Source organism: Mustela nigripes, chromosome 2 (assembly GCF_022355385.1).
Source record: "Mustela nigripes isolate SB6536 chromosome 2, MUSNIG.SB6536, whole genome shotgun sequence".
Lineage (NCBI taxonomy): Eukaryota > Metazoa > Chordata > Mammalia > Carnivora > Mustelidae > Mustela > Mustela nigripes.
Window position 1 is genome coordinate 158913457 of NC_081558.1, and position 24216 is coordinate 158937672.

At 46.2% G+C, this 24216-nt stretch overlaps 1 protein-coding gene across 2 annotated transcripts in view; it reads left to right on the forward strand.

Annotated features, from left to right (window-relative positions):
- The window catches only part of DRD3 (dopamine receptor D3), a 32291-nt gene extending 8691 nt beyond the window's left edge, over positions 1-23600 (forward strand). The window contains exons 2-7 of one of the 2 annotated variants that reach the window (XM_059388118.1): positions 962-1074; positions 10207-10349; positions 17756-17952; positions 21955-22090; positions 22190-22237; positions 23404-23600. In XM_059388118.1, the coding sequence (XP_059244101.1) occupies positions 962-1074; positions 10207-10349; positions 17756-17952; positions 21955-22090; positions 22190-22237; positions 23404-23600 (834 nt within the window). Of the gene's footprint in view, positions 1-961; positions 1075-10206; positions 10350-17755; positions 17953-21954; positions 22238-23403 lie in introns of both variants that reach the window. The other variant, XM_059388117.1, reaches the window with a different exon arrangement.
- The last annotated feature ends 616 nt before the right edge of the window (positions 23601-24216 follow it).

A 24216-nucleotide genomic window follows, 5' to 3' on the forward strand; every position in this document is an offset into this window, starting at 1 on the left:
GCATACAAGCATCCTATGGACTGAGAAAAATATCCCTCATTCTCCTGGCTCCCGTAAATCAGCTATTATGACCATACATCCCCCTTTTCATGAGTTTCTCATTCTCAGAATTCCTAAATGCGTGAGGTCAGGACTGTCCTCCCTGGTGCTGTGAGTGGACAAGAGGACCTGCGCCCCTTTCCAATGCCCTGCACCCACCTTTCCGCCCACCTCCTGGGCACTGAAGCCGGGATGTTCAAGGCGGGCATGCTGGCACAGACTGATTTCACATAGGCTCTCACAGATACCATTCCAGAATGCATCCCAGCTTTAAAACAGAAGCCAGATAGATTTTCATTTTAGAGGTAAGGTTTTGTGGAAAATGTGTCCTCAGCGTATTCTCTGGGTATAGGGTAGGCGCTCCACTGTGCAGAAGGCTTCAGAAAGGCGGACTGGGCACAGGGCACACATCTGGCTCTCACCCAGACTCTTTCACTACCTGTTGGACGTCTATGGGCCCATTGTTTAACCGCGATGAGCTTTAGTTTCCTCCTGAGGTTGAACTTGATCGATAATTCTCCAACCCTGGTGAATGGGCATGCGGGTGGGGGCGCAGGGGTGGGGAGGGACTGGAGGGGGGTTATTTAAAAATGAAAATTCATCGACTCTCGATTCAGAGATTCTGACTCAGTTGGCCTAGGGAAGCCTTCGGAAATGTGTATCGTTACTGAGCACCCCACTGTTGGCCACACTTTGAGAAACACTGGACGAATTCCAGCTCTAATGTTCTCACATTCTGTGAATTTGTCCTTTCTTGGGTGACCATCTTGGGCTGCCCGGCACTCCCTCGGCCTCTGCCTGCCCTTGGCAACAACGGTGCCAAGCACAGGGAGGGCAGGTCACAGGTACAGGGGAGCCTCGGGAAGGCAGCCGAGATGACTGGGTCGCGGGGGACACTGACCGACTTGTCTCTGCCGCTCAGGTGACAGGTGGAGTCTGGAACTTCAGCCGTGTTTGCTGTGATGTATTTGTCACCCTGGACGTCATGATGTGTACGGCCAGCATCCTGAACCTCTGCGCCATCAGTATCGACAGGTAGGGCTGGGATTTCCCTGTGGGCGGGTCTCGGCTGCCAGGTGGCATGGGACACTAGCCTGGGGGAGCCCCTCCTGCTGTTTGGGGCATCCAGGCTTTGCGTTTGAGGGCACTGGGTTCCCTGCCAAGTGGAACTCAACCACCAGGACATCTTCTTCTCGCTCTTTTTCTTTTAAACTATGATCTGCAGAAGAGAACAAACTCCAGTGACAGGAGAAAAACAATCATCCCATAAGCTTTCCTAGGCTTATGATTCTGGCTTTACCTTTTCACCACCCTTTGGGGGCCTTGGTGATTCCTAATTAGGAGTAATAGGGAGCGGAGTCAAGGACAGAAGGGAAGCTGACGAGAGTTGGGAGGAAAATTTCCTGTTATTATTTTTTTTGGGGGGGGGGGGTGTTTTGTTTTGTTTTGTTTTGTTTTTGGTGACGTGGGGGAAGAAGGGAGGAAAAAGAGGAAGAAAAAGAGGAACGAGAAAAGCGTGGGAAGATCTGCAAGGAAGGGAGAGAGGAGAGACGTGGATGGGGGAAGGGCAATTTTAGGAAGTACGGCTGTGATTTATTTGTTTGTTTGTCTGTTTGTCTCCTTCAGAGAGGTTAAAGCAAACAAGTAAACAATGATGTCTCTTTAGAATAGCTTTTCGGTTGCTGGAGTGAGTGGATCTCTGTTGATTGTGACTCAGATGCGGGGACGTTCCACCCACGTGGCATCGCTTTCCATCCCGAAGAACAGGGTGCCCCGGCCCTGGGCACTTCTGTTCCTCACTCTTCCTCCTGTCCCACCTTTTCTCTCTCCTCCGCCATTTTCTCCCAGCAGCTCCATCCATCCCCTCCTTAGCTTGAACAGGGGAGCCCAAACAAGGTCTTCTAGTCATTGAGAAGTGACCCCACTGTGCTCAGGCTCTGACAGGCTCTCACTCGTTCCATCTCCACGACAACTGACCCGCTACTGTTGGCTTCACTTCCAACTTCTGAGGGGAATTAAGGAATTGACCTAAAGACACACCCCTTGTATGAAGCAGTGCCAGCATTGGAATTCACGTCTATCTGACTCCAAGTTCATAATCTTGGGCTTTGTGCTAAGCCCCCTCAAATCTCCAGCTACACCCTTGAGATCTCCCCTGAGTTTCAAACCATATTACCACCTAGATGGCTGATTGGCTCCTCAAAATTTTAAAAGCCAAACCGTCAAAGCACCAAACCGTCCTCTCTTCTCGGCAGCATCATTGCCTTAGAATCTCAGGTTTTGTCCCCTTCCTCTTTCTTGGTGATTCCTAATTGGGAGTAATTAGGAATGGCTTGACGGCTTCTGGACTTCATTTTTTGCCATTCCCCCCAGCCCGCCCTATTTCCCTTTCTTAGTATGCCTGCTTATTTTATGTTCCCATGACCTGTCAGCAGACTTCTGCCACAGTCTCCTAATTGGTCCCACATGCCTCTCTCAGAATCATTTCCCCAGGACTAAAGTCCAAAGGCCCATTGCCCGCCCCCATAACTCTTCAGCGTCTCCTTGGCCTGCAGAGTAAATATCAGAATTACCTTCACAGCCTAGGAGTCAAAATTTTCTGCCCTATGGCCTCAGTCTATCTTTTCAATCTCATCTCTTTCTGGGTTGCCCCACATCCCTCTTTTGCTTCACGGTCTACAGCACCTGCCCCTTGTCCCATGAAGCCCTTGCAAATCTCTACAGCTTGATTCCATCACGGTGCTTTCTCTATAACTATCTCAAGACATCTCCAGTCTGCCTTTAACAAGAGGTCCTAGAGCAGGTCCTCCTCGTTTCCCAGTGTTTGACCTTTGCAGGACCAGGGCCTTTGCCCTCTCTACCAACAGCCTAAAGTCACTTTCATGTGCTGATGTGGGAATCTTGAACAATAACCAAAGGGTGGACCCGAAACCCCCCCCCCTCTAGTGATATACTGCAGGAGAATCAGTCAACCGATAGTCTTTTGACTTTTACCACTCAAGAAGCAGTTGGTTGCCTCCAGCTGAGAAGGAGAATTAGAGAACGTGTCCATAAGGCTGGGACTCGTACCATTAAAGAATGTGTTTAAAAATAAAGGGAGATAGTCGCATGATTCCATAAATACCCCCCAAAACATTGAATTGTACACTTTAAGTGAATGAAGTGTGCAATACGTGAATTGTATCTTGATAAAGCTGTTTTAAAATGAAGGGATAGTTAGGGATTTTATAACATATTTAGCTCTCTGAGAATAGAACTCTGCTTAGAACATGTAAGATTTTTGTGTGATTTTTGGACACTCAGTACCTAAATATATAAGTGATATAAGAAGCAGATGGCCTCTGGTTTGCTTATCCTCACCTCCCCTACCCCAAACCCATACAGTAGTCCTAGCTCCTTATCACCTGTGAGTCTCCCTGCCGTGCCGGTTATAAACGCTGAATGAAGAATTTTAAGCGGGGCTGAGTGGTCCTGGCCTGAAGGTAGCCAGTGTTCAGAGTGCAAATACGCACCTTCAGAAAGAACGTGAGTGAGTGGGTGAAGATCAGCCTTGGAGCTCCCAGAAGAGGCTGTGGGGCAGCCCCCTCCTTGCCTTCTGGTTCCCAGCCCTCCTCTCTACCCTCTTGAGATGGTGCCTCCGCTCTCCATCCACACACACTCACACGCGTGGGGCTGGCTGGTGGGGCCGGCAGGCGAGGCTGTGCCCAGCACACGCGTTTGGGAACTGAATTCAGCCAGCGTTTCTTTGCAGACCTCGAGGTGGTCAGGAGAGGGTGCGTCTTTCCAACTGCCCTAGAGCACCTTCCCACGGGCAGCAGCCACGCCTGACCTACACTTCCATTTCCCACCACCACCAAAAGAGTAAACCTCACATTGGCTTCCATTCCCTTGAGGAAAAGCCCCAGAATGCATTGCCCTCACTACCTGAAATCTGGGGAACAAGCCCTGCCTTACACCCCAGTGGGGAAGGATGCTTTCTTCTTGGCTTGTATGTCGCATGAACCCAATCCTCACAAAACCTCAAGACGGAGCCTCTCCTCTGTTCTAGGAAGGAAAATCGGCCTTGGAAAAGCGGTCTCCATCATCCTTCAGGGCCGTGTGCAGTACACAGCATTAAATTCTGTTCATGAGATGCCAAATAGCTGGTCAACTCATTAAAAATGCAGTCATTCATGCAGACCTTTGGTCTGCACACAATGCTACTCACCAGTCTGACAAACTTGACCAAATGGATTCAGCATTTTTTTGGCCATGAAGCCTTGATATGTACTAACAGGGTAGTAAGAGCTTGGAAAGGAAACGAAATGATAAAAAGAGGTTTGAAAGCAAGTAATACTATTGTCATTAGATTCTTAGGCATAGCCCTGGATGCTTGGATTAATGCTGCCTTTTCTTTTTTAAAAAAGCACCAGCCCCTCTTCCCCCCACCCCCCTTGGCTCCTTGCCTCCCCAGGGGGCCGGCCCCCTCCCCCAGCATCCAGGGTCAGAACTAGCTTCGGGCAGAAGGCTGAGAAAGTGTCAGAGGAGGAGGACACGTTCTGAGCGGTGAGAATTAGAGTCCTCCGCTAGGGGCCCGGGAATAATGCAACCAAATTCATTCACCAGGGAGTTCTTTAAGTGGCTCTCAAATGGCACCCATCACACAGGCAAGCCTCCGCGTCTTTGCAGCAAGCACAATAGGTACCAGATGAGTCACAGGCACCTTGGATTTTTCGTTTGCATCTAAATAAGCACTTTATATTTGCAAAGGGCTTTCCAGTCATTTGCAAAAAGCTTTCTCCTTCAACAATTCCAGGAGGGGAGTCCACAGAACTAAAGATTTATTGAAACCCCCTGTCTGACCAAAGAAAAGGTGGTGAAAAGCAGCCCTCACAGAGCTCTGGGGCTCATTAAACCCAGGCAGGGAGTTAGACTCAGGCCCTCCCACCCAGGCCAGGCTCTCTCCTCCCCCACCGCCAGCATCCTGCAGGAGCACCCACGTAAGTCCCACACACGCGCACGCACACACGCACACCTCCCAGCCTAGGAGAGGGCTTCAGGTGGAGGTCACTGTTCCTCCAGGACCCTGAGACTTTCAGTAGAGTGACAAGCGGAACTCGTGTGTGCAGAAATGTTACCTGCTGGAGGGGCTCCCACAGCCCATTACACAGGTCTGGGACTGAAACAGGTGTCTCCTGACTCCCCCATGGTGGCAGTAGGAATGGGGCACCAAGAGCGAGCCCCTGGCCACACCAGCATCCGCCACTGTAGATGCTATGTCCTTGGAGTCAAAGAAGTGTATTTCCTATGTCTTCAGTAACCTGGGTCCTCCAGGCTAATCTGAATTTGCATGAATCTAAAAAGAGAAGCCATCCAATAGCTACCATTTCCGTAGCATGTACCATGGGCCAAGCTAAGAGCTTTTCATTCTTTGTAACCCTCACAGCACCCCCAGCAAGACAGGGGAACTATCCTCATTTTACAAGTGAAGGGTCTGAGGCTAGACGGTGCCCAGATCACACCTCTGGTAGGTGCAGGAGAAAGAATACAGTCACCCTTTCTTCTGTCGCATGCTGCCTGACTCAGGCGCACCTACCACACTCTGGGCCTCGAGTTTGGGAGCCCCCACTGCCTGGCTGCAAAACCTGGCTCTACCCCCTGATAGAGATAATCACAGATACACTGGGCTAGCACAATAATAAGACAATAATAATACTAGGGTTTTTTTGAATGCTTAATAGGTACCAGGCATCGTACTAAAAGTCTTCACAGAGATAATCTTATTCAATGTCCCTAAGAGCCCTATCCCGCTGCATCATTACCCTCAATGCACAGATAAGGAAATTGAGTCTCAGGGCAGCCAAATTCTGGCCCAAGGCCACGCAGTTAAATCTAAGAACTGGGATTCAGACACTAAATCAGTCTGCTTCCAACCTCCACGGGCTTAACAGCCTTGCAGGCTGCCAGTGCTCTGGCCAGGCCCGAGAGAGCCGGGTGAACCAGGAGCCCCCAGGAGAGGAGGCAAGGGAGCGAGAGGCGGGACACGTGGAGTGGAACAGCGCGGGGAGCGCAGCGGGGGGACCTGGGAGGCCCAGCCCCGCCCTCGCGGCAGACGGTCACCTGCGGCTCGTTCCGGAGGAGACCAGAGGCGGAGTGGCCTGCCTGGGTGCGGATTCAGGGTCCCCGCAGGCCTCCGGTACCCCGCCGAGCCGAGCCTTCCCTTCCTGCCTCCCCCACAGGGCGGGGGGGAGCCAGCAGGTGAGCCGTGAACTTCTCACCCGGTGGCGCTGGCAGCTCTCGCTGCATTAGGGTGCCCTCCGCTGGCTAGTTCCGGAACGGCACCTACGGCTCTGACCCCGCGGCTGGCTCCCGGGCGGGGAAAATCCTGCGTGTGGGCGATTTCCGGGGGGGGGGGGGGGGGGCTCGTTTTTTCCAAAAGTTTAATCGTGTTCAGAAAACAATACGAAAAAAAAAAAAATAGAACGTAACAGCAGTAAGTGTAGTTTCATCTCTCACTTCTTACCCAAGTTATCAAGAAATCTTTTGACAGAAATTTTCCTTAATTCAGACTTTTCGCAAATTTGCCGGGATTGTAAGATGCCCTGGCTTGTTCAAAATGCAAATGCACATTTCTGGGTTCCACTCTGGAAGTGCTTAATTAGAATAGCCAGGGGCGTGACCTGGGAATCTGTATTTTAACAGGACCGCCCCCCGCCCCGCCCCCCCACCCCCACCCCCTAACTTAATAGAATCAAACTAACTGAGGAAGTTTCTGGGAATCCGAAGTACTCTCAAATAGAAACCACCCTTTAAGGCCACCTGCCCTGAGGAAGCCCTTGTCCCCACAAGTCCTCAGAGACTTGACAGTGCCCTTGAGAGAGAGTGGGGCACACAGGAGAGACACAGGCCTCAGTGGGGGGACACCTGGCTCTTCTACCAGCTTTGGAACCTTGAGTTCATCAAGCAACCTCTCTCTGTCTCCGATTCCTCCTCTATAAAATGGAGCCAGGGGGCACCTGGTGGCTCAGTCCTTATGTATCTGCCTTCCGCTCAGGTCATGATCCAAGGGTCCTGGGATGGAGCTCCCTGGTCAATGTGAAGCCTGTTTCTCCCTCTTCCATTCCCCCTGTTTGTGTTCCCTCTCTCACTGTATCTCTCTCTGTGTCAATTAAAAAAATAAAATCTTTTAAAAAATAAACAAATGAAATAAAATGGAGCCAGCATTGCCTACCCTGACTGAATAACGGGAGCTTCCAGGGAGTTGCTGAACATTATTAACGCGTACCTAGGACAGTGTGCTCAGCGGCAGGCTTACGGCAGCTCATGAAGACTAGCAAGAGCTGCAAGGCAAAATTTTAGGAACTGGTTGAGCCAGGTATTAAACCTTTGGTGTAGCTTGAAATGGGCAACGGTGGGAGTATTTGCACCATGAAGATTGACAGATGGTACCAGTTAGGGCTGTTTTCTCCTGAAGACCAGTTGTTAGCCATTGAGCAGCACACCACAAATGTATGGGGGAGTCAGCGTCTTTTTCACGAAAGGACATTAAGTATATAGAAGGCTGGGCACAGCTGCAGGTCCGGTGAGAAGGAAGTGGGTCATACCTTTCTTTCCCATCTCCCAGTGGCTGTTTGGTCACCATAGCCGTTTGGGTTCAAGGCTCAGCCTCTCTTCCAAGGCACCTCAGGGATCACTGCTAGGGGCCAGACAGATCTGACTCCAAGCCCCAGCCCACTGACCCAGCAGAGTTCAAAGTACCGAGAAGAGTGAGAAGCCTAGAGGAACACCAGGTAGGACTCGCCCACTCCTTGATCGCCGGGTTAGGGACTCAAGAGAGGATTTACAGCGTTTGTGCCTCAGAAGAGGGGAACCGAGATCTCACAGGCTGCCGCTGGGATGAATGGTGGGATCTTAATCTGAGCTTATTAAATAAGGACCTCTGTTTCTCCCTCTTGAGAAAGAAACCACCTCTGCCCCATGTCGTGCTACCAAGGCCTAGTCTCGCAGAGTCCACCTCCATCTCCTCCCTCAGAGCTGCTTTTGTGGGAATACAATTACTAACACGTCAGTTCTAAGGCCAGGTGCACAAGAGGTGAAGATTTCGGCAGGCATGTGTGCCCAGCCCCTCCAGCCCAGGGTATGTTCTTCCCTTCCTCAGCCCCAAGCCTTGAGGGACCCACGAGGAACTAAGGAGGATCCTGCTCTGAATCTGGCCTCTGGCTTCCCTGGACAAGGAGAAGACAAAGAAAACTTGAGCCTTTGTAGACACAGCTACACACAATAGAGTCCTTGAGCTTGGCTAAGATTCGAAATGTCCTCTTTTGTAGGTCTTCAGGATTCGCAAGGCAAGCAATGAACAGCTTCTTACTATTGTGGTGTGCAAGGACCTCTGAGGATTACCAAGGCTACAGCATGATTTGAGCCATCAAGTAACAGATCATACTTGGGAACTCTGTCTCTCCACCCATGAGACAGTTGTCTCATTATTGAACTTGCCCAGTGCCTTTTAAGGGCTTCCCTGATTAAGCCAGGCCCACCCAGGATAATCTCCCTTTTGATTCACTCAGTCTATTTATTGATTAGTAATCTAATCACAGCAGTGATAGCACTTGATATTCTCAAGTTCAGCCTCCATTCAATGTGAGGAATAGTACAGGGCAGGCATCTCGAAGACTGTCTTAGAATTCTGTCTTTCTCAGACAATTACCATATGATCTCCCTGATATGAGGAAGTTGAGAGGCAACATGGGGGGTTTGGGGGATAGGAAAAGAATAAATGAAACAAGATAGGATCGGGAGGGAGACAAACCATAAGAGACTCTTAATCTCACAAAACAAACTGAGGGTTGTTGGGGGGGCGGCAGGGGGAGGGTGCTTGCATTATGGACATTGGGGAGGGTATGTGCTATGGTGAGTGCTGTGAAGTGTGAACCTGGCAATTCACAGACCTGTACCCCTGGGGCTAATAATACATTATATGTTAATTTTAAAAATTAAAAAAAAAAAATTCTGCCTTTCTCAAGCAGTTTCCTGCTGGGGGGCCCAGGATGGAGAGGACATGATGAAATCTACTTTTAGAGTCTGGTGGCAGGGACCAGCCGGGAGGCTGTGGCCATCGCAGAGAGAAGCTGGTAGGAAAGAGATGCATGAATAAGTGGGGAAGATGTCATGAGTAGATGTACGAGACCAGCTATCTTTTGGCTCAGTAGCTAGAAATGTGTGAGAGGATTATCCCAGAAAAGACAATGTCCTATAACACAAAGAACTGTGCATTGACCATGGAAAACCGTGTGTTGTAGACCCAATGTTGGTGGCTCCCCCAAATTTGTATGTTGAAATCCTATCCCCCAAAGTATTGGTATTAAGAGGTGGGACCTTTGGGCGATGATGAGGTCATGAGGGTAGAGCCCTCATGAATGAGATCAGTGCCCATAGAAAAGAGACCCAGGAGCTCCTTCGCCCATCTTGCCATGTGATACCCCCGTGAGAAAATAGCCATCTATGAACAAGGAAGTGGGCCCTCCCCAGACATCAAATCTGCCAGTGCTTTGATCTTGGACCTCACAGCCTTCTGAACCGTGAGAAATAAATGTTTGTTGTTTAAGCCTCCGAGTCGCTGGTATTTTTGATGGAGCCGCCTGAATGGACTAAGAGAGCATGAAAACTGGGTTTTGAAATAAGTCTTCACTAGATATTACTCATCTCTATTTTTAAAATCTCTGCCACTTGGAATAGTTGTCACTAGGAGGGGTAGAATTTATATTAGGATACAAGCAGGGGTAAACATCCTCTTTGGGCCCAGTTCTATCATTATCTGAAATACTGTGGGTGAAAGTAAAGGCACACAGACCAGCACCCAGGGTCTTGAGGGTTCGGGTCTATGAGTACAAGTTTTAGGTTTGTTGGGCCTCAACCACCTCTGGCAAAGGGGCCTGCTAATGGCCCAGTCTGTTGTTTTACTAACTTTATTCTTCTTTCCCCCTCTCCCTGTTTAGGGAGTTCTTCATCTCTCTTAGCGCAACCTTTCTCCATTTTCACTCAAATACCCTTTCTCTCTTTCTCCAACCAAACTCTTCTTCTCCTGCCACATGTAGCACCTCTTTGGTTCTCTAGGAACCTCTGTCCACTTTTGGAATGATTCCTCCATCCCTTCTCATCATGGCCATCCCTCCCCACTTCCTTTCCCAGGTACACCGCGGTGGTCATGCCGGTTCACTATCAACACGGCACGGGACAGAGCTCCTGTCGGCGCGTGGCCCTCATGATCACAGCTGTCTGGGTGCTGGCCTTTGCTGTCTCCTGCCCTCTCCTCTTTGGCCTCAACACCACAGGTAACAGTGACGGCCCCTCTTACCGACACCCATGGGATTCATGGCACCCTTGAGTGACCCTGAGTGTTTCTGAGCCTGGAAATGTCTTACCCTGATCAGCATACCTCATAATCAAATAAGGATCCCACAGACTGCAAAGCTTTGGGTTTTGATTCAAGTACAAAGCAGAACCTCATCAATTATTAGCACATAAATTTCTTCCCCAGTTAGTGAAAAATCTGGCCTCTCCCTGCTTTGAAAGAAATGTCATTGTACTTGTGGGAAGCAAGGGGCCAGTTAAAAAAATTAAATATAGGGACGCCTGGGTGGCTCAGTTGGTTAAGCAGCTGCCTTCGGCTCAGGTCATGATCCCAGCGTCCTGGGATTGAGTCCCACATCGGGCTCCTTGCTCGGCAGGGAGCCTGCTTCTCCCTCTGTCTCTAGCCTGCCACTCTGTCTGCCTGTGCTTGCTCTCGCTTCTCTCTCTATGACAAATAAATAAAATAAAAAATCTTTAAAAAAAATTAAACTATATTAATAATTCAGCTGAGATTTGCTAATGAAAAGATGACAATACATAATAGACTTACAATGCAAAATAACACTATAAAAGCCCTCAAATGGGATATATAGTTCTAATTTTGTACTAAACAAAAATCACTTCTGGCATTTGGGAACTAGTATCCCTAAATTACTGAAGAGTGTATTTATTATATCTTAATATACAAAAATTCTGGCCATGAATTCTGGCACATCGTACATCTTCTACTGGATGGATGGACAGACAGACGGGTGGATGGATAGACATATGGATTAACAATGTGAATATCTAAGATGTTTGGTTTTTTAGACATAAGACATCGATCCAAATTTACACCGCATATGGAACAATGCCTTCTTTGGCTGTTCCATGTACATCTTTCAGCCTCAGGAATTTCCTGTGTTGAATGGAAACTACTGTAAGCACATATAATGAAGTTATCACTGAGTATTTGTAGAGAACTAATGAAGTCATGTTCCAGTGTTCATCTGGATTTGTTTAATGCCTACTATCTTCCAAGGTCATTAGTTTCTGGTGTAGATGTACAAGTCACACAGCTGTGCATTTATATGTATACAGATATTATATGTAACACATTGCATGTAAATATTGGCAAATCCTAACTTATGAATAGTCATCAAAGAGTCATTTGCTGCCCAACAAGTCAAAAGTCAAAACACATTTGGGAAGACAGAGAGAGGCTCTGGAGTCAGAAAAGTTACATTCAAACTTCAGTTCTGCTACTTACCGGCTGTGTTCCTAAAACAAGCTACTTAACTTTTCTAAGTTTTCTTATTGATAACTTTGGGATAATAATACACTGAAGAATATACTTGAGCAAGTTAATTTCCAGCATTTTTTATATGCCCACCCCTGCATGTAAGACCAACAACTTCATTTCTAAAACCACATGTTGTGTTTAAACTCTTTATAATATATGCCGTATTAAGGTATGTATCTTACGGTCTTTACTCACTACCTTCAGGGCTGTAACAAGACCATGTATATCTTTGCATGTAACTCAGGAGATATTTTCAAAGCAAATTTCAGCTCTAAATAATGTTCACTTTAATCACTGACTAAAATCTGATGCTACGTGTGACATAATTCCACTGTACTTGCTTCATAGAGCTTTTTTCTGATTAAGTGAGGATTAAATTGGAATAGCATATGTAGACCAGCCAAACACAGACCATGCGCTCAAGGTCAGGTTTCTTTGTCTGTTGAAGGGTAGTTGAGTCATCCAGCGAATATTTGCCTAGTTAACTCAGGGAGTTCCTAAAATATAATGTTACCACCATGTTCCCATTTACCCTTTACCATTTGTTACTTTGTTGTTTTCCCTGAATAACACTATATACACACAAACAGGGTTGTGGACACACACATACTCCCCAAAGCAACACTCCCTAACACAACTCTTAAAAGGCTGCCTGGTATTGAAATGCTATTTTTGGTGAGTGTTGAATACGCTTTTTGGGTTTGTCTGCTAACTAAGCCACCTTCTGTATCTTAGTTTCTATACGAAAATACATTAGTCTAAGTTGGACTCTGTAGTATGAGACTCACTACCATCAGTAGACCACAGCACCGCATACTCCTGGCCAGCAGCAAATCCCCACCAGCATTCAGTCTGTGGGGGGCCTCCTCTTATTTATTCTGGGAGGTTGGCAGGGGCTGTTGTACTCATGCACACACACACACACACACACACACACACCCTAGTAACAGTTAAAAACAGTCTCAAAATCTGACATTAGACCGAGTTCCCAGTTAATGTCAACATCTAAAGTGAAGATGAATGATGAGCTAATTGCAGTGTTGTTGCCACCAGTGAGATCATTATTATTCCAGAAACAAAACTCAGAAAACTGTCTTTCCAAAAGGATTTTCAAATATAGAATTGAGAAGGCAAAAAATGCCTGTGGCTTAGCATGTACACTCTCACTTCTCTCTCATCTCTTTCAATCTCTCTCTTACTTGAAAGATGTACATGATTTATTCTAGCACGACTTCTTCTCAGTCGTTTATTTATTTATTTATTTACTTACTTACTTATTGTAGCAATCTCTATCCCCAACGTGGGACTTGAACTTACAACCCCAAGATCTTCTGACTGAGCCAACCAGGGGCCCCCCTCTCTCTTACTTTTAAGTTTATTAATAAGATTAATTAGTAAGCCCTCCATTTATTCATGTATAGCCTCCAAGTGCCGGGTCCTTTGTAAAGTCCAGTGGATATTGGCTACTGCTATTGTCGTGATTATAGTGTGTTAGAAAAGGTTTCTGTGCGTCAAAATTTAACTAGGCATCTGCTCCAAGAAAGTCTGAACAGCAGCAGTTCTGCTGGTGAATATATGTTCTAGGACCTTGTCCTAGAACACAGTTCAGGGAACTAGTGAGCAGAACTCAAGGCAAGGAAGCCCAACCGTCCTCCTCTGCCTCAGTCTGACCTTCACAGTACGGCTTCATTATCTTGATGGATGTGGGTTCCATCTATAAGGAAGTTCCTAAGTTCACATGAAAGCCCAATATAAATGACTTCTCTCAGCCATTTGTTTCTACTCACCCTGCGAAAAGTAGAGGAGAAAAGGGCAGGAAAATGCCAATGACGCCTGATATCGGAAGTGGCTGGATTTCCACTAAGCTGTGCAACACAAAAGAACTTTCTGGCAGAGCCCTTCTTAATGAAATGAGCTGCCCTATGGGATTGTGAATTATCAGACAACATAAGGCAGAAAAAAGTTGAACTTCAGTTTCCTTCATCTCGGCGTTGTTCTTACTGTCCAAGAAAAGGGCAACATGAATTTCTGGAAATGCACATAAGGCAGGACCTTCGGTCACAGAGAGTGCCAAGGTTGGGGCACTCAACTGGCTGATCAGTGTTGCCCCAGCTCCCAGCAAGGACCCAGCAGTCTAGCTAAAAACCCCATCATTGACAGCATGGAGTACTGGTGCTAGAGGAAACTCTAAAAGTCCCTGAATGGGCGGCCCGATCCTTTCGTTTCACAGACACAAGACTTATAGTCTTAATTTTCCTTTGAAACAAGGAAATGGAGGAGTACTAACTAGATTTGAGCAACAGAATCCCTCACCTGGCTTTCAGAACACTGGAGCTGGTAGAAACCGGGTTGACAAAAGAAAGTTAAGAGAATAACAGGCTCATCCTGAATTCAGATGCATCAGGCTCTCCTGTCTCTGGGAACAGGGTGAAGACAAATCCTTCCATGAGCTTTAAGCTCATGAAACTGTTGAGTCAACCTGCTTTTGGCCTTGCCCTTCGCATCACTGTGGGACTCAAGTTCCCAGGCTAGTCCACAAAAGCCTCTCCCATCCCTTTGTGGAGCCAGGGATTTTGTCACTCAGCATGGTGCCTGGAACACAGTAGGTGCTCCATAAACTTTGGTTGAATGAGTAAGTGGTTGAGTTCTTCTTACCATCCTTTGTTCCTTCAGTGTTAAGACTAGTTGGCCTAAACATCCAACATCTCAGAGAATGAGACGTGACCCTCCGGTTTTCCGCACTGTCTTCCGGCCAGCGACTGCTTATGTGCTCATTTGTCCGTTTGTCTCCTCTATTCGTCATTCTTGTGTTCATCCCATAGCTACTGTACTAGTAGCACAGTACTGTTTGGGTCAAATAATAAGACAAGGCAGCTCATCTCCCCGGGGCAGGGGGCCCCATTGCCTTCACCACCTCATCTGGGACTCAGCGGAGAGAAGCTTTCCAGAATTGCTATCCTGCCGACAGGACACACGGGAAGTGGGAGTCCCAGTAGGAGCCGGGGCAGGCCCTCACTCACTGGTTACCAGCCTCCTGGGTCATTTTACCCACCGCCAGACCTCGCAGGACTTTGTGGCCTGGAGAAATTGTAGGAGAGACCACAGAGCTTGATCTAAGGACAGGCAGCAGTTTACTCAGATAAGAGAGGAAGGAAGGGATAACTGTGCAGGCTCAGGGATTGTAAAATAGCTCTGTGTTCTCTCTTCACTCTGTCTCATGTGTTTGCTTTCGATATTTTAATGGAAAAATAATTACTTGCCCATGATAAAACAGAAGGTATGGAGATCCATCGACACACATATTGGTAGGTCTCCCTTCTACCTTAGATCGTTAGCTGCCCTGTGACCCTCCCTAGAAGCAAACACTAATAATCGTAAAGATAATGCTTGAAACAAGTATGCATACACACACGTGTGTGTGTGCATGTGCCGGTGTATCCACTTTCTACACAAATGGAAGCATACTATACCTGCTTTTTAAAAGTAGGCATGAGTACCCTTGGGTATGAAGGAGCACACTCGTTTGTGATGAGCACTGGCGGTCCGTTGTATGTCAGTGACGAATCACTAAATTCTACACCTGAAACTAATATTACACTGGACCTTAACTAACTGGAATTTAAATAAAAACTTGGGGGAAAAAAAGTCAGAGTTAACATATAAAATCTAAAGGTCAGCTTCCCAGAACCCAGAGGAGGGTACAGAAGGGTCGAAGTTACATCTGGAGGGACGAAGGGGACCTACCCCGAAAACCAGCAATGGTAACCAGACAAATAGTGGGAGGGCATCTATCCCTGCTCCCCTTCTCACTAGCAAAAGGTGCTCAGGCCTCTCTTCACAGGAGGTGTTTAAGTCACGGTCAGATGCTGACCCCAGATGAGCTGATTTCAGGAAGAGGGCTGATCACTGCCTACATGATCCTGATAGGTTCAGAAAGACCAGCATCTGCCACCCTGTCCCACCTCCAACCCTGTCTCCCCCAGAACACCAGAAAATGTCCATCTGATGACCACTGCTTGAAGTTTTATAAGCCATTTCCTAAAGGATGCTGACACAGACTTGGCGAGACGATATTAATTTTTCCTGAATTTTACCCTCCTCCCAAGAGGATCAAAACCCTTGGGAGCAGCTCTTCAAGATCCTCATGTGAGTGCTCTCATTAAAATGCCTCGCTGAGAACGGAGTACACTTTTTTTCTTAAATGATTAACCGTTGCTCCTCTCCCTCCCCTACAGATAGTTTTCTTTGTAAGTCTCTCTCCAGGTTTTCATTCCAAATGATACCTTGCCTTTTATGTTCAAACATCTCAGAGGAGGTATATTATACATAGTTCATAGTAAAGAATAAATAGTAATAATAATAGCTACCATTTTTCCTCATTTAATCTCACAACCCCTCCATGAGACCTTTTTTTTTTTTTTAAAGATTTTATTTATTTATTTGATAGAGAGAAATCACAAGTAGATGGAGAGGCAGACAGAGAGAGAGAGGGGAAGCAGGCTCCCTGCTGAGCAGAGAGCCCGATGTGGGACTCGACCCCAGGACCCTGAGATCATGACCTGAGCCGAAGGCAGCGGCTTAACCCACTGAGCCACCCAGGTGCCCCTGAGACCTTATTTTTATCCTCCTTTTCAGATAATGAAGCTGAGGCCTGGCGTAGTTAAGCCATATGCCCCAGAGTTAGTAAATGGCAGACCTGGGTCTCCCACCCCAGACCTAGCCTCTGCCTAGCTCAGAAGACCAAAATGCAGAATGAGGGGCCCATGTGGCTGGCTGCGGCCCTCTCCTTACTAGCTCGCTTCTGTGGCTATATATTCCAAGGCCAGATCTGGGGTTGCTGAGAATCCCCTACCCTTTATGAAGAGTGGTTGGGCGTCCCAATAGCTGTTGCTGACAGTGCTGGCCTCCCAGTGATAAAGGGGGGGCCAGTTATCATGGTAGAGGGAGATGAATCAAAATCACAGAAAGAACGTTGGTTTTTAAGGTCAGAATGACTGGAGAAACAGATCCAGGCTGGGCCCCTTTCAGACTGTGTGGGGTGCTGGGCCATTTATTGAACCTTTCTGAGACCTAACCTGCTTATCTGAGAATAGAGTCAGTAATAGCTCCTGTGCCACAGTAATTAGGTGAGATGATATGCATCAAGTCCTTGGCACACCATCTGGAAGATACTTGTTTTCTTCCCTTTTCTCTACCAGACGAGGCACATTACAGGCCTTATTCTGGGCATTGAAGGAATTTTAATACCTGGTAGCAAAAAAAGGCAAAACCACAGGGACTTTCTAATGTGTAGGGACAGGTGCAGTTCAGGACATAAAGCAGGGACGAAGGTGCTCCTCATTTCACATTGTCCACAGTGACAATCTCCCTAACAGCCCTCTCCCCATCCTACTCCTGACCAGTCCTGAGATTCCCTAAAAAGTAGAATTTCCCCGTCTTCAGACCCAACCTGCCCTGGACCTCAGGTTCCAATCGGAGATCTGGCATTCTCAACAAATGCCTCCACACCAGCAGGCGCTTTTCTGGGGAGCTGCCTCACTCCCGGGAACCTCTGCCCTGTTGCTCTATGACACTCTCCCCAGGCTCCCAGGCCACATTCCTCCGTGACACTGAACACAGCATTCAGGAAGACCGCCTGTCTGTCTAGACTGAGCCCTTCAAGGACAGACATGTTTGTAGTCCCAGTGTGGAGAGTGTCTGGCATGTAATTGCTGGGTAATTTTCTTTTTAAGGGAACTGTGAGCAGCACAAAGATGAATTGGACCTTCTCCCTTCAGGGAACTGACAACATAATATCCCCGTCCCCACAACTTAACAAGCAGCCGCGTGGGCTAACCACAGCGAAGAGGCAAGGCAAGGGCTGTGGGACACAGAGGAAAGAGGAGCTGCTTCTGACTGAGGAGCTGGTGAAAGCCGCCACAAACAAGGCACATGTGACCTAAGACTCAGTGAGGGGGGAGGTGGGCCCAGCACCCTTGCTTCCCCATGTTCTGTGAGGATTAAATGGTCAAGACACCACACATGGTATGGGGCCATTTTGTGTGCTCCCCACTGATGTCTCATATTGGCAAACTGCTTTGCTTTCTCCTTTTCTCTCACTCACAGGAGACCCCAGTGTCTGCTCCATCTCCAACCCTGATTTTGTCATCTACTCTTCAGTGGTGTCCTTCTACCTGCCCTTCGGAGTGACTGTCCTCGTCTACACCAGGATCTACATGGTGCTGAGACAGAGGAGACGGAAACGGATCCTCACTCGACAGAACAGTCAGTGCATCAGTGTCAGACCCGGCTTCCCTCAACAGGTAAGCCCCTCGGAGGGGCAGAGGGAGAACAGGGCCTGACCCCATAGCTTCCTAGCCTTGTGTCCAGAAGTCCTTGCTTCTGCTCATGCTGCCACATCGGAGACACACATATCACACCCACCTTTGAATCTGCTCGTATTGGCTCTGCTTTAGAGTAGGAAATCGAGGGGCACCTGGGTGGCTCAGTGGGTTAAAGCCTCTGCCTTCGGCTCAGGTCATGATTCCAGGGTCCTGGGATCGAGCCCCACCCACATCAGGCTCTCTGCTCAGCCGGGAGCCTGCTTCCCTCTCTCTCTCTGCCTGCCTCTCTGTCTGCTTGTGATCTCCGTCTGTCAAATAAAAAAATAATAATAATTTAGAATAGGAAATCAAATCCGGAACGTGCATTGTGAGTCTTCCCTAGAGCTCACATTGCTTGGAAAGGTGATAGGATAGTTTCTGGATGTCTTCTGCTTTCCATCGAAGTTCTTCATTGCCCCCAAATGCCCAATGGTACAAGTGTCACATCAATTGGCAGCTGTAGGGTGGCAGCTGTCCCGTGTATTGCTGGTAGGTCCCAGGATTGGCTTTTGAGCAAACCACTTATTCCAAGAATCACTGGGGTCCATAGAAAGCTCTTTTTCTTACTAGATGTGTCTCTGTATCAAGGGGCTGACCAGCTGAGGAAAGGGAGTGCTGATGATATGTTATTGGGCCTTTCAAGGCTCTGAAAAGGAGCTGCTTCAGCACTGACCTTCCATTTGCTTTGATCTGGAAAGTCGGCTCATCCCCGTGTCCAGCACATGCTTGCCGCCTGCTAGGGAAGGGACAGCAGGAATACTATACAGCACCTGCCTTCATGGAGTTTAGAATCTAGACAAGCAGATAGAGCACCCTTCTACCCAAAGTTAACTAACAGCCCCAGGAAGTTTGTGGTTTGAGATGAAGACAATTAAGCACCAAAATAGAAGTGCCATGGAGGTTATGAGAGAAAAGGTCAATATGCTCAGGAATTGGCTTCATAAACAGAGTGAGAACTGAATTTGATGTTGAAGGGAGGTCCAGTGCAGATACTCAGATTAAGCTTTAATGACCTGAGTAAGAGTCAATCTCTCAAAATTGAAGTCCCACAGTTTGGATAGAACAAAAATATTGGTTCCCATGAAATAGGAGGTAAGGACCTGAAGCTGAGGATATGGACAAACATTGAGGATATTTGAAACATTATCATCTATATGGTTCAACCATGGCGACCTTAACCTACAACTGTCTCTCCTTCAACCCACCCTAGTCTTCCTGTCTGAGGCTGCACCCCATTCGGCAGTTTTCAATAAGGGACAGAATTCCATCAGATGCCACTGGACAAATGGTAAGTAAGCCATGTATTTGGTTACAGGAGAAATATAAGATACCTTTTCTCAACACTCTGACTTGACTTGCTTCCACTTTCACCACAGAATGGAATGGTCCCAATGTTTTACTTGTATCTCTTATAAATAACAAATATGAAATCCTGATTTGAGCTTCAGAATAAGAATCACCAAGTGATCTACAGAAAGCATATCACTCTTGAGCTAGATATCAATGACTGGAACCAGTGACGCTTGGACATGGTGTGAAAATGCCATCTAGAGTCACCTGGCTAGAAGGAATAGGGTGTCAATGAAACACACATGGGCAGAGCCAAGAAAAACACAGAAGAGAGGCTAATGTGAGACTTTCAAGTGTCCTATTTCCCACTATATAAGGGGGAAAACCAAGACAATTTCATGGTCACCCTTATCCTTATCCTTTCAAGGATTCAAGCCAGCCCTGCCCCACCCCGACACAAGCTGAGTGCAGAATGGAGGTGTTAGAAGATTAATATTCCTCTCCCTGAACTCCAAGCCAATATTAGGAATAAAATTTTAAGAACTCATTCTGAGTTTTGTCCCATCTCTGTACAGCCAATTAACCATTTTTTTATAGTCCTGGTGTAGCAGTTAGAGAGTCTTACTGTAAATATTTTTTTTAATAGTTAAGAATGTTCAAGTTACCTACAGCAGATCTAAGGTCTGAGGAGACTCCAAGCCCAAAAGGAGAAAAGTGGAGACTACTAAAGAGAGAATAGAGAAGCAAGAGGCTGGCATTGCCAGGAGTTTGGAGAAATTGGTCTGTCCTACCATCTGGGAGTGGAGGGTTCTGCCAGACAGACCCAAAGTATCCAGTGTTTCTTCATGCCCACCATGAAGGTAGTGATGAGGGTTTACAGAGAGCTGAAAAATACACTCACCAATATACAATCTGGGAAGGATCACTTGGAGCTCTGTGATTTCTTGAACTAAGGAGAGAATAATGAGCATTCTTGGCTGTTGACACTAACATATAGAAAAAAGAATTTACTGGAAGGATACTAAGTAGCTCAGACTCAGTGAGAAGGTTGGAGAATAACTTCAGATGATGATGTTCATGCCTAAGGAAGAACCAGGTTGGAAGACCTGCGACTCATATCACTGCTAGACAAATTCTCAAGTGTCCCTGCTTCACCAGCTCCAGTTCAAGGTCTTTGGTGCAAATTTCTAATTGGCTGGGCTTATTTTATGTGCCAGAGCTCTAGATGTCTAGTAAGGATGTGTGGAGAGTGAATATATGACTTTTATAGCTTCAGTAATGGGAGCTAAAGGGTCCTGCCTGCTATTCGAGATTGATATAGTGTCTGATTCTTCAAACACGGAAAGAAGTTTAGATGTTGAGCACACACTCATCCCCACCAAATAACCAGAAATGTCCACATACTCTCAGGGTCTACCCAACCTAAACCAAAATTTCCCAACTTCTTCTGTTTTACAAATGAGATTCAGAGGTATTTAATTAACTTGCCCAAGGGTCCTTCTAATAAGTAGGAAAGCTAAGGTGAAAATCCTGGGTTTTCTTATCTTTTCTTTCTTTCTTTCTTTTTCACTTTTTATTATGGAAATTTTCAAAAATAAAAAAAGCAGAAATACAACTAAGTCAGGGCCAATTAACTCATGCAATTAACTCATGGCCAATCTTATTTCATTTCATCTGCACTCCCCCCTACACTCATCCATGCCCATTGGATTCTTATGAAGCAGATCTCAAACATCATAACATTTCAGCAAAAATATTTCTGTAAGACTCTCTAAGGAAGACTTTATAAAATGTATGACCATAATACATAACCCTAAGCAAATAAATAACTTTCTATTATCATTAAATATCCAGTCAGTGTTCACATTATTCCAATTGTCCTACAAGTCTTTCATAGTTTGACTCAAAATTCAAATAAGACCCATACTTTGCAACTGGTAAATGCGATTGTTGTTGTTGTTGCCATTTATTTGTTGAAAAAAACTGAGTCATTTGTCTAACAGAGTTTCCCACATTCCAGATTTTGTGATTTACATCTTAGTAGCATTTCACATGTTCCTCTGTATATCTAGCTCATTCTCACTCAAAAAGGCCAAGCTATACTCCTATACTATCCTCCTCAAGGGGCCATTGTGATTTTCAAATGTTCTATATCTGGTAGGTATTTTTTATTTTTTTTTTTTTTTTTTTTTTTTTTAGAGGGTTATATATGTTTTTTTATTTTAATTTTTATAAACATATATTTTTATCCCCAGGGGTACAGGTCTGTGAATCACCAGGTTTACACACTTCACAGCACTCACCAAATCACATACCCTCCCCAATGTCCATAATACCACCCCCTTCTCCCAAACCCCCTCCCCCCGGCAACCCTCAGTTTGTTTTGTGAGATTAAGAGTCACTTATGGTTTGTCTCCCTCCCAATCCCATCTTGTTTCATTTAACTGGTAGGTATTTTTTAGTTGTGAAGTCAGAAGCAGATTTCATGTACCTTAACTTTTCATGATCCCACATTCTCAGATGTGCTCTCCGGAGGTTTCACAGAATGATGATTTCCTCTAACTTCTTTGCATGCCCTTTCCTTTTCAGGAACATGCAGAAGATAAACAGTGTCCCCAAAAATGTCAGGATCCTCTCTTGTCCCACCTACAGCCACTCTCCCCTAGTCAGGCACACATGGAGCTGAAGCGTTACTACAGCATCTGCCAAGATACTGCCTTGGGGCGACCCGGATTCCAAGAGGCCGGGGGAGAGTTGAAGAGGGAGGGGAGGACTCGGAACTCCCTCAGCCCCACCATGGCACCCAAGCTCAGCTTAGAGGTTCGAAAACTCAGTAATGGCAGGTTGTCGACATCTCTAAAGCTGGGGCCCTTGCAGCCTCGTGGAGTGCCACTTCGGGAGAAGAAGGCAACCCAGATGCTGGCAATTGTGCTTGGTGAGTTTGGATCATGTTGAGTTGGGTTGAGTTGGGTTGAATTTGGTTGGGTTAGGTTGAGTTTGTTGAAGCTGGCAGAGGGTACTAAGGAAACACATTTGTCAGAAATGGAAATCCAATAGTGGTAATATTTATAAATGCTTGCAATACAATTGAGAAGGGTTTGTGTATCAATGTTAACTCTGGGGAAAATTCAAAAGGCCTGGGCTGAAATTATGAGATATAAAATTGAACATGTGACCTAACTGAATTGCATTTATTAATTGTGTTTGTTGTCTATCCTATGAAATTAAAATGGATAAATCAAATAATAAATAAGATAATAATTCAATAAAAGTGTCTGGCATATATTGGATATTTAATAAAGTCTTACTTATTCTAAAATATTAAGTGAAAAAATAAGGATGCAAAAAACTGCTGTCATATGGTGTGATAACATCTAGATTATTTCAAAGACAGAGAAAGAAAAACATGAAAATTAATTCACCAAGATGTCAAAAGTGATTGTCTTTGAGTGGTGGGTGGTTATTTTTCTTCTTTCTACTTTTCTGTATTTACCAAGTTTTCCATAATGTACAAAATCAGGGTTCATTTTTATAGTAGAAAAATAGAAAATGTATTTAAAGAGAAAAAGTTGATAAATCACAGATAGCATGTAGAGTTAGTGAAGGCGATTCATCTTGTTCACTGTCATTGACAAACCTTCCTTTCTCATGTCTCAGGGACTTCATGAGGATACCTGGATGTAATTTCAACAGCAGGAAATGTCAGTCATGTCTTTAAGGTCCTCTTCCCTGTCAGTGCCTAGGGTCACGTCTTGCACGGCTAGACATTAAATAAATATTTGAATTGAACTGAGAAGTAGAAAAGACTAGTAAAGAGCTACCTAAATATCAAACTAGAAAAGTTGATTTAGGAACAAAGGCCTGAGATGAATCAAAGATGTAAACATGTAATTTTCTCATCCAAAAAGAAAAGAAAAGAAAGAAAGAAAAATGAGGTGGCTAATCACACCTCCTTCATAGGGTTGGTGTAAAAATTAAAGGGGCATGTACAATTCCAGCATGGTGGCTGGCACAAAGCAAACAACCGCGAGTCATTTTCATGTTATAACATAAGGAGTAAGCAAACCCCTGACCCAGTTTCTCTCTTCTTTTGCAACCCAGGGGCCTTCATTGTCTGCTGGCTGCCCTTCTTTTTGACCCACGTTCTCAATACTCACTGCCAAGCCTGCCATGTGTCCCCAGAGCTTTACAGCGCCACCACGTGGCTGGGCTACGTGAACAGTGCCCTCAACCCTGTGATCTATACCACCTTCAATGTCGAGTTCCGTAAAGCCTTCCTCAAGATCCTGTCTTGCTGAAGGAGAGGAGAATGGACTCCCTGTGCCCACCCTTAGCTGACAGGCCATGAGGCCATCGGCCAGGGCCCGCTGAGAACGACAGCGCTGTGTTCTGTGGCGTGAGATAGGAAGAAGATTCCCGGAGCCAGGACCTCCCTGAGTGGCAGGTTTAACCAACTGCTTCTTCCTAAACAGAATGTTCTACCTCCCCAGCTAAAATCTGACTCCATCCGGGCAATCTTCAAGTGGTTGGGAGGTCCCTGAATGACAAGCAATAATTCAGAAAGAAGCTCATAAAACATGACTCTATACACACATACACACACACACACACACACACACACACACACACAATTGTCATCAGAGGCATGATTCATCACAGTGATGGAAAAAATGAACAGATATAATTGTCAACTCGCCAGGGGTCCTTGAAATCTCAGCCAGTAAACCATTGCAGAATAGCCAGTCTCTCTTCCTTCAAGCCTCTACTTAAACCAACAGGCTGACCTTGTGCAGTTGTGGGCCTATACCCTTGTGGTCATTCCTTTTGTTTGCTGTATGCTGAATTATAAGGGCACCTTATTCTCTGTAGAATCTGGCTGCAGCTGATGAGGGAAATTCCTCACCCCATGGGAGA